This window comes from Cercospora beticola, chromosome 8, assembly GCF_033473495.1.
Source record: "Cercospora beticola chromosome 8, complete sequence".
In the NCBI taxonomy this organism is placed as follows: Eukaryota; Fungi; Ascomycota; class Dothideomycetes; order Mycosphaerellales; family Mycosphaerellaceae; genus Cercospora; species Cercospora beticola.
The window spans coordinates 73,759-84,830 of NC_088942.1; the positions used below are offsets into that span (position 1 = coordinate 73,759).

An 11,072-nucleotide genomic window follows, 5' to 3' on the forward strand; every position below is an offset into this window, starting at 1 on the left:
TACGTAGCATGCATCGTGACTAAGTCTTTGCTTAGTCAAACCGCCAGATGTCAAGGTGAGCGACACATCAGAACTCGACAGGTTATCGGCCCTGCCTCGCAGTCCAATGTGAGCTTTCGTCTCTCCTGTAGCACCACAGCGTCTCAATGTCACGGTCGAAGTTCCATGTGTGCGTGTGTCAGTGAGAGCCCTTTGTCAGCCGATTTTGCAGTATCTCGAATCGGAGTGTGTCGACGAGAACTGGAACCCAACTACATTCGTAGCATCGTCGGTCAGCCCCACGAAAGAAGACTAGGGCTTACTGGAATCGAGACCTGGTGAGTTTCTGGGCCACTTGCCCGACTTCAATCTCGACTACAAGTATTAGTACCAGCTGTTCACCTCAGGAGTCCGGAAAGAAAACGAGCAGAGTTCACACACGATTCTCTATTCCTGAACCCACCCAGATGGTCGAAGATCAAGCCTTCTGCACGAAAATACCTGGATCAATCAAACGCGAAATCTACCACAACGAGATGTTCTCTGGTCTTAAGCATCTGCTGCTTCTCGCTGCACTTCTAGGAGGCATCGAAGCTCAATGCACAGGGAGACCATGGGCTTGCAGCAGCGATGGCCTCTACATCGTGGGTCCCTTCCTGTACTTTACAAATTCAAAGGACATGCTGACCTAACGAAAGTCCCGTCGCCTTTGCAGATACAATGCAATGGCCTCAATGGTGAGATCAGTGGGCCGTGTACCGCACCTGATAAGTGTATTATGTGTGGAAATGATCCCATTTGTCTGGGAAGCACTGCAGATTGTCCAGCTCCGCCACAAATTCCACCCGGAGGCCACAGGCAATGATGAATATTAGTCAATCAGGGTATACATTTCCTGTTTCACAAGGAAAGATTGAGAGAGCACGACAAAGGAAGCGGGAAGGTCAACAACATATATTTGATCTGGACATAGCGAGCTAGGCACTTCCCGGAAAGGGCACTAGGATGCAGCCGAATCAATGGATATCGCTCAAGAACGAAGAATAAAAGTTACAACGGTAGCCATACATAACCCCTCATGCTTGCACGTTGCACATGTTACAATTTCGCCTTCAACTTCGACCCCTCTCCCTTCGTGAAATACTCCTTCGCCGCCTGTTTCGCCTTGTCCACAACGCTCGCATCCTCAATCGTCGCAGGAAACACGACATCTTTCTCATATTCTCCTTCCAGCGCATGTTCCAAAATTTCTTTCAAACATCGCCTCAAGGTTTTGCCGGATCTCGTTTTGGGAATCACGCCAGGTGCAGCGATGAATCCGCCAAGTGAGGCAATGGGCCCAATATGTGAACGGAGTTTGGAGTTGAGGTCCTTGAGAAGTTGGTCATAGGGGGGGAGGTTGTCAGGGGAGATGGCAATCCATGCAAACGGAACATGGCCCTTCATACTATCCGGCATACCGACCACGGCGGCTTCGGTGATGTCTGGGTGGGAGGAAATGGCTTGTTCGATGGCACCCGTGGATAGACGGTGGGCAGCGACATTGATCACATCGTCGGCGCGAGACATGACGTGGACATAGCCGGATGAGTCGATCATGCCGGCGTCGCCTGTATCGATCCACTTGCCCTCAAAGCGGCGGAGATATCCTTTGTAGAATCTATCCGGATCTTGCCACAGTGTTGTTAGGCCCGTTGGAGAGAGTGGCATGGCGAGGACGATGTTGCCCATAGTTTGTTGTGGGACTTCCTTGCCCTCGTCGTCGACAATGCGAACATCGAAGCCAGGGACAGGCTTTCCTGCGCTGCCAGGCTTGATGCGCAAGGGCGGGTAGAAGGTCTTGTCAGAGAAGTCGAGAGCTGTTCCTGGCAGAAGAGCGAGAGAAGTCATAGGTGAGCCAGATTCAGAAGACCACCAGTTGTCGATTACAGTGGCATTGGGAGCGCAGTATTTGCCGATGAGCTCATCGTACATTGTGACAATGGCAGGTTCGCTGCGCTCGCCTGCAAGGAAGAGTGCGCGGAGGTTCTTCAGGCCGCCGCTTTCGCCGCGCTTGGTGAAGAACTTGTTCTCCGGATCCTCCTTTCGAATGGCGCGGAGAGCTGTAGGCGCCGTGAACATGGTATTGACTTTGTGCTCGTCCAGTATTCGCCAGAATGTGTCAGCGGAAGGCGTACCGACCGGCTTGCCTTCGAAAAGAATTGTTGTTGCACCTGCGAGAAGTGGTCCATATACAATGTAGCAATGCCCGACCACCCAGCCAATGTCACTCGCGGTAAAAAGAACATCTCCCGGTCCTCTGATTCCGAACACGTATCGCACGGTGAAATTGAGTCCAACAGCGTGTCCTCCTACTTCTCTGACCACACCTTTTGGCAGTCCTGTTGTACCGGATGTATAGATGATGTATAATGGGTCGTTGCTCTTTACAGGCACGTTCTCAGCCCGCTGCCCTCGATCTTTGGCGGACTTGACCAAGCTCTGCCATGTCCTCTCTCCAGCCAGCCGATCGGTATCGTTCCATCTGTGCTCGTCTCGTTGCCAAATGATCACCCTCGCTGGCTTGTGCTTCGCCTCTTCGATAGCTCCCTTGATCATGGGCTTGTATGGCAATGGTCCTTTCGCCCCTTCAATGCCGCAGCTTGCCGTGAGGATGGCCTTGGGCTTGCTCGAATCGATGCGCTGCGCGAGTGAAGAAGCTGAAAAGCCTCCAAAGACAACCGCGTGTACAGCACCCAGCCTTGCGACAGCCAGCATACCAATCAATGCCGCCGGTATCATAGGCATGTATATTATGACCACATCGCCCTTGCGTACGCCTTCCTCGCGCAGGGCGCCAGCGAGGATGCTGACTTCCTCATCGAGCTTCGCATATGTGATGTTCTCCTTCTGCTTCGTCACCGGGCTGTCCCATTTGATCGCAATCTTGTCGCCATGTCCTGCTTCCACATGCCTCGTCACGGCGTTGTATGATGTGCTGATCTCTCCATCGGGATACCATTGCCAACTGCCGTGGGTTGTGCCGTCCTGGAGCTTCTTCGTTGTTCTCTTGAAAGCTGTTGTGGGAGCTTTATGCCATGCGACCTGCTCGGCTTGGTGCATCCAGAACTTCTCGGGATCCTTTTGGTGGTATTCGAAAGCCTCGTCCTGCTTGTGGGGAGCCATGATGGTCGCGGTATGCTGTGATAACTAGTGGGGACTATTTGGAGCGTAAGGGAAACAAAATACGATCCACTTACCGTGAGATGCAGCACACTACATGGCTGGACCTGGAGCTGCGAGCCTACCTTTCGGCTAAGCAGCAGCGTTAGCCACGACGTGAGTGACCGGACTAATGGGAAGCAGAAGGGGTTGGTTCGACTGCCAAGCCCGCCATCTTCTCCGCTCCCCGCAAATCCTCCGCAACAAAAACAACGTCACGCCAAGGATACCATTGAGTGGCATTCTTTCACTTTCGTTCGCAAAATCGCGAACTTTTGTAACATCATGAGATTGCAGAAGACAGGCTGACTTCAGCCTGATTGTCCGAGCATCAGCAATGTCCGACAAGCACAACGCAGAGCTGAGCTCTCTCGCCCGTATTGCCGAACCACAACTAGCAGCAAGGCAGTAACCTCAAGATCAGTAGCAGCTGCTGGCTAGTTTTGTCGCCCTACTGTAGTATCAGTAATTATCTGATACATAAGGAGGCGGTATTCCCAACAGAGCCGGCCGATACCAGGATGGGCCGAGTCTGATGTTGCCTGGCCATCAATCCTACAGTATTCGTAGGGCTTCTTTGCAAACACGGTTCCATACACATGACTTCACAAGCGGCCAGAGGTGTCGAACTACTCCCAGGTTACCCATGGGAATTGTGGCTCCGGTGTCAGTGGATGCGAAGAGTACGTTGGTGCCAGTAGGCAACAGGAAGACCCACCCTGCCAGTCTGGTTCGGTCGCGCGATGAGTATCGAAGCACAGCATTTGGCACTTATTGCTACGCACGCCAGAAGACGCAGATAATAGAACATTGTACCAGATACCACCGTAATTGCGAGTCCCTTTGCGATGCTGATCTGGTGCTCATTGCCGCTGTCCACCGATTGGAAATGAACGCAGTTTGCGAACTTTGCGATCACGTACTGGAAGAATCTCCAAAGATTCCAGACTGCAAGCTCGAATCGACGAACAAACAGCAACGAAATGTCAGCAAACACGCTCGGCGTCTATTTTAATCTTGCTTTTCAACTGCTGACCCTTGCCCAATGCCAACCCCTCACACATGCCAGCAGTACCATGCTAGGTCGAAATCTGTCATATACACTTTTTCATCCCACTTTTCGTCTGACATGCTTAACTTCACCACAGAGCTGAACGACAGACATTGAACAAGCGACACAATCATGTCAAGTACAAGTCGTGCCTCTAGATCACCGCAGCGATCAGCGGCCAAAGAACAAGTCGGCCCAGTCCTGATATCCTTCATAATCGTTCTCCTGGCCAGGATCTTCAGCAGGCAGATGTCGAAAGCTCGCGAGAAAGACGATTCTCGAGGTAACGGGAAGAGGGAAAGGAACAGGCGCCGCCGTTCACGATACTCCAACACCGGGTCACGAAGGAGAAGATGATCACGCCTGTGCGACTCTCACTTGATCACGAAACTGGTATCAGAACTCCCGAATGGCCGTGCGGCGACTAGCGACCACTCTGTGACAATCACCCACTTGCTCAACACCGTCACTGGCAGGGATACTATTCGGTAGGCCTGCTTCTCGCCAGAGTGGCAGCAAAAGGCCTTTTGCCTACCGGCTTCTCTGGTGGAGGCTTTCTCAATCTGACACCAGCCTTGGAACACGAAGACGACTTCCGGAGGTTGCACGTCTAGCATTGGTGGGCCATAAGATGAGATCGAGCTGGTCTACCGACGTTGATGAACTGAATATATTCCATGGAAAACGAAGCAGCTCCCAAAAGATTTCTAGCAGCTTGATCTGGCCTTTCCCCAGGGATGATCTGCAGACTCGAGACTTGGAGACCCGCTACAAGGTTGTCTTTGTAACCACTAATCATTATTCACGGCTCTCTTTGCCACTCGCAGGCTGGAATAAATTGAGAATTGTTATCTTGTAGGCAGCCGTGAATGTTGTCGCGAGGAAAGAATGTTTGCTCCACTTCCGCAAGCTGCACGTTCCACGTGCTTGATTCACACGCGCTAGCCGGCGGGTGGCATCATGCCTTGCGGTCTCAACACCCGCCATTTGCATATATAAGAACTACGGCAACCAAGACAAACTCACTATAAACACGGACAAAGACGAAGCATCGAGACCGAACTTCGAAAACAAACACAAAAGGGCGCAACAAAACGAAATGGAGCAACCAGAGTCGCCGACTAAGTCCGCATCTTCACACGAGGATACTGCAGAGAGGCAGGTTGAGGTGAGTCTGTCCCTTGACAAACCTTCTCATACCTATTACCTATAGCGAGGACTCGATCTTTTGTACTGACGCTTTCACTCTAGAAGATGACCCTTTCAGAGAGCACCGAGAATATGTCTCTCTGTCCAGACTGTGGGACGTGCTTAATGTGCCGCGCATGTCTCGAGTGCGTTTTGGTGATTCGCTGCGAACACGTCAAGGGATGCAAGAAGTGCACGGGCTGCAAGAGACGGGTTGGCTGTACGGCCTGCTCGGTCTGCAACTGGTGCGAGCAGTGCCGGCCAAAATTCGCTTGCGACACGTGCAGAACGTGCAGGTGCTGGCAACTGGATGGTAGCTGGGAGGAGGTGAAGCACGAGGAGGTGAAGTGCTGAAGCATCAATGCATTGTGATCAACAACTGAATGGTGGAAATATGGAACGAAAAGTACACATCGACCAGATACCTGTGCTCAAAAGAGTGCAAGGGAGTGATGTGAGTTTCTGTCGAATTGTGCCAGGGTAGAGTAGTGCTTCTGTGGCATTAAGATTCCATCAAAAGTTGACTTCAATGTGATCTCGTGCCACTGGAGTGTAGTAGGCCCCGTACGCATGTTGCTCCACTTACTGGAAGCTGTAGCGAGCTTCCTCGTCGAGAAATGGTTTAGTCAACATGCAGGTCGGTTTCAAAAGCCGAGCTGAGCTTGACGACCTTCGCTGTCACTTGGCCCTCTGGCCACTCCCGTCAAACGACATGGCAGATCCCGCCGCCCTCTCGCTGCAAGTCGGAGTCCTTATCACAAACTTGATAGAGTACGGCCATGAGGTCAAAGGCGCACAAGATCAGATCACGAGTCTTTGTCGAGAGCTATCGGCACTGAGAGGTGTGCTTGAAGATATCAAGGCTCAAAGATCAAAAAAGCATGCCGACAATGGAATTTCGGACTGTCTGGCCACTGCGAGACTCATAATTGATGACCTACTGCATCGCATGCAACCTGCGGGATCGAGGTTCCAGCGTGGTAAGCAGTCATGGCTATGGCCATTCAAGCAGAAAGAGATCGAGCAGGTCCTGGCCAGACTCGGGCGAATCAATACCTCCATCATCATGATCATGATGGGGGCCCAGCAGTCTGTCGCTTTGGACATGCAAGTGCTGAAGGATGAATTGCGAAGCGTTTCTGGCATGATTTCTGCGGAGCTCTATTCACAAAAGCAGAAGGAGATTATTAGCTTTCTCGCTCCAGTCTCCCCGAAAGTCCCTCATGATGAAGCCTGCAGCATTTGGGAAGGCACGCACTCAGGCACTTGGTTTGTCGATATTCTACAACCATGGCTGGACACGCCTTATCCACAGAAGAGCATAATGGTACTTCATGGAAGTTCTGGTGCAGGCAAGACGACTGTCATCTCGAAAGCCATTGAATACATCACAGTTACAGTGAAGACGGTAAAGCTCGGCTACTTTTACTGCAGGTTCAATGACGAGGCTACACAGAACGTGCGAAATATTCTTGGCTCGTGGATAGCTCAAATCGCAGCTTACCGGCCGTCTGTGCTTGATAGATTCTCCGAAGCAGTGTCAAGTAAGGAGAGACTTTCGACTGCTTGGTGGGAAGACGCTCTCGTACAGGTAGCTGAGGAGCTGGGTCCAGTCATCTTGGTTTTGGATGCCGTAAATGAGAGCAAAGACGATGATGCGGTCAGAAGCTGCCTGATGCGGCTCGCAACGCGTTGTCAAGAGATCCGCTTTGTGATATCATCGACACCGTTTGCTGAAGAAGTTTTCTCAAGCAAGTGCCTTGGAGTTCCCATGGATTCAAACGAAGTGGATGACGACATTGAGCAATACGTCAGGCGAACGGTGCGCCGCAGTCCTATACTTGTGCAGACTGGAGAAGCTGACATTGTCGCGGTGATTGTGCCTCAAGCTAGAGGTATGTTCCGATGGGCCGAGTGCCAGATGAATCTTTTATCGGGGTGCCTCACCGCCAAGATGGTCAAGAAGTCATTAGCGCATTTGCCTGGATCTCTGGACTCCACCTATATAGATATTCTAAAGAGGATACCGTCGGCGACCAGGCCTTGGGTTCGCGAGGTATTGATGTGGCTCAGCTATGCCTACCGACCTTTAACGCTCGTCGAACTTGCGGAAGCTGTCGTGATAGAGCCTAGCCAGTCCTCAATCGACGATAGCTGCAGGATACAGCCTCCAGAGATGATCCTTCGATTGTGCAAGGGACTGGTCACTCATAATACCACCATGCACACGGTATCACTAGCTCATAGCTCTGTCAGAGCGACGCTAGAGTCAGAGACACTTCGAACATCTGAAGTGGCAGAGTTCTGGTTGAGCCGAAATGACTGCACGCCAGGCATCATCACGAAGTCACTCACATACCTGCTCATGGATGATTTCAATCTGGAGGTCTGCGACTGTGAGCAAATGGAGCTGGAGCTTTGTCACTGCTTCGATACGTATCCATTCCTGGATTACGCAGGCACAATGTGGGCTGTCCATGCCAGTATGTATATCCGCAGTGGAGCGACCCTTCGCGAAGCACAAATACGACACATTTTTGCTCTTCTTGGCACTTCGGCGGGCGCAGACAAAAAGCCTCACTTTGCCCTCTGGATTCGGATTATCGTTGAGGGTCTCACAGAGGCGATTCAGAACGCCACGCCACTCTATTATGCAGCATCTTTTGGCTTGGAGCCGATAGTAGAGATTATGCTCAGTCAGGGCCTGGTGGACTTCAACAACGCCAGGAACCCCTCCTATATCGACTGGAAGAGTGGAAGAAACGATTGCACTCCATTGGGAGTAGCGGTTTTTCGTGGTCACATCGGCGTTGTTCAGCTACTGTTATGCCGTGGTGCGAATCCAAATGCAACAGATGCCTTTGGCAACAGCTGTTTGAATTACGCTGTCCTGGATGGCGATCAAGATATGATAGCGCTTCTACGAAGACATGGCGCAGAAGGGCCGACAGATGCGACCGTGGTTACCGGACTGATGGCAAGCCGAGGATACGAGCTAGGATGGTGGCAGATTCCCTTCGGGAATTTGCCACCATAGCCTCCGAGTACGATGACTTGTGGTTCCGAGATGAGTAAAGGCATCCTCCCTCTCCGGATGATCAAGTACCAAGCATAGAAGAAACGCATCATCTGCCATGGGGACAGAAACCAAGCTGCGACCCCAGGCCGATAGCGTGAACAATCTCCGTGCAAGCGTAGGGTACGTACATATCCTCATGGTTGCATCGGCGCTTGTCGCTGTGTCCAAGTTCATTGCGCTGAGATTGACATGGTCCGCGGACAGCTTAGTCTGGCGGTGTTCACATCGCCTGCTTTCCGATGCTGATTTCGGCACTGACTCAGCAAGTATCCCATCTGGCCTGCGCATCGAGGTGGTGACGACGGCCGTCAGGGAGTGTGTCCAGGTCTCTACGTGCATGGCCTTTTCTCCGAGAGCTACCGCTCTACTTACTGGGCGACCTTTAGCTAGTATCGAGTGCTTTCACAGCGGGACCGAGCGAAGACACAAGTACACAACGCCGTGTATAGACTGGGCATCGACTTAAAGCTCTTACACAATCGAATCGAGATAGCAGCGTAGCCGGGCCCAGCCTCGTTTGCATTCTTTCCGGCCTATTGCGCAATTTCTTGGCTACATACATGAGGGAATCTTTGGTGAATAGAAGGTTACGAAATGTTTCGAGGGAGCGATGTTTGCTCTAGGCAGGCTGGGTTCGACATGTCAGCAACAAGGCTCAGGAGCTGCTGACCGCTCTTCAGAGTGGTTGAGTGTGTAAAGATAGGCAATGGCGACGAGGAGATCCAGTCACAATCAGCGCCAAGGAAACTTGAGAGCGGTCTTGTCCAGGATGTCCATGATTTGGCTGTATTTGCTCATAGGAGCTAGCAGATCGGAGGATTTTTGCTTCACATTCGATCAGTCTCAACTCTCCAAGAAATCGACATTTGGTCCCGACATCGATACTGAGCACCCCACACATCAGCAGACAGGGCTCAACTCACATCACAACACTTCGCCACCGCCCCCTTCGACTTGCACAAGGCCTTGAATTCTTGGTCAGGAGCTGGGAGAAAGTTAATTAGCACTCAGACCTGCAGACTCGCAGCTAGTTGTCTTACAACTATGACATCCACGGGCAACTCGTATGACACTGTAGGACACACACATAGGGAGGTCATTGCCCGGAAGTGGACACTTTTGTTGAGCCTCAGACTCCGAAATGACTTGAGCGGCAGCGCAGCTTGCTGCGAGGGCGAGAAAGGTGCAATCAAATTTCATCGTGAATAAAGTTCAGGAATTGGAAATAGGAGACTCACAAATGAGAACGTGAAGGCTGCAGGGCTCGCTGGGGTGGCAGAAAGGTATCGTGTATATAGGCAGTTTGATCATGCCATGATCTGTGGTTACAACTCCCCTTGAGATGTATCCCCGTTGGGCAACAAATGTCTCGGTTTGGACGATACTAGCAGTCGCATGGAGAACTCATAAGGTTTGTCAATCATTTACGCAGTCTGGGCACTGTCACCCATTGTCCAAAATTATGTCTCAACGCTTGGCCCCAGCGACTGTGACAGGCGATCCCCGTTTATGAGTCATTTCAGGATTGCTACGATCCGGAGAGACGTAGAACATGCACTTTTATGGACGATCGAACTTGAAGCAGGCACATGGCCTGAGTTTGTGCTTGAAAAGCGATATCAACTGCGGAATGAGCTTTGGCGACCAGCCCTCACATCGTAGGCAGCGGGTGAGCTGCTCCAATGTTGCATTATATCGATTCAGTTCGTGGAATAAGGCAAATAGCTTCCATGTTCACCGCAGGCAGCATGCAGTATGGGGCAAGCTTATTGTCCCTCTATTATGTGGTTTGAATACGTAGAGTGAAGGGCCAACATCAGCTGAAACAGATGATACCACACTTCATACTCCATGCTCGCTATGTGGCCGTCGATTGAACTTATATACAGTACACTGTCCCATTCAGGAAACGCAAGCCCGAAATCGCAACATTATGATACTCTGCAGAGCTCCGGACAACATTATGCAAGTCTTCAGATGATCGAATTCGCAGCCATGGTGGTCGTTATGGCGAAAAAAGTGCTCTCGGAGATCTTCACCACGGGTGTATCTGGAGACTCAACACAATGCTGTGGAGAAGAAGTCTATAAGAGCGAAGTGTTGTCTTCAGGACTCTCATGACCTCGCGGACTTGATCTGTCTCAGATATGATGATCAGCGCCGTTATGAAAGGCCGTACCACTGGTGTGGGAATCTGGTAGAGATAAGAAGCCGCATTGGTAATTCACGCGTTTCGTCAGCCACAAGCAACGATGCTGCGGATGACAATCGGAACGCAGGCAAGTCATCTTGACTTAGATCCCAGCTCTGTAATATTTTTGGAGATGACAACTTGGATTCCTCGTTGGCAGAACTCCACGAGTATCCAGCCTTCGTAACGAAGAAAGAGCCAACTTGAAGTCAATAGTATTTACATTGCATGCTTCAGGCGTCACCCAAAACTGTGTTGTACATACGGCGTGCCCTTCCAGCGCTCGAACTAGACAAGTATGAACATGAGATCCAACTGGGTCACAAAATACCCAAAGGCCTCAACTTGACCTCCAGCACATCTCCTTCAGAATCCGTCATCAC

At 51.2% G+C, this 11,072-nt stretch overlaps 2 protein-coding genes across 2 annotated transcripts; one reads left to right on the forward strand and one right to left on the reverse strand.

The window, feature by feature from the left end:
* Positions 1-1,077: 1,077 nt before the first annotated feature.
* Positions 1,078-3,144, reverse strand: RHO25_011415 (uncharacterized protein; the record flags this gene model as incomplete). The annotated part of the gene is made up of 1 exon (XM_023602837.2): positions 1,078-3,144. One exon carries the CDS (start codon positions 3,142-3,144, stop codon positions 1,078-1,080), a length of 2,067 nt encoding a protein of 688 aa, XP_023454916.1.
* A 2,906-nt stretch (positions 3,145-6,050) lies between these two features.
* Positions 6,051-8,456, forward strand: RHO25_011416 (uncharacterized protein; the record flags this gene model as incomplete). The annotated part of the gene is made up of 1 exon (XM_023602838.2): positions 6,051-8,456. The coding sequence occupies one exon, from the start codon at positions 6,051-6,053 to the stop codon at positions 8,454-8,456; it is 2,406 nt and encodes an 801-aa protein (XP_023454915.2).
* Positions 8,457-11,072: the final 2,616 nt, after the last annotated feature.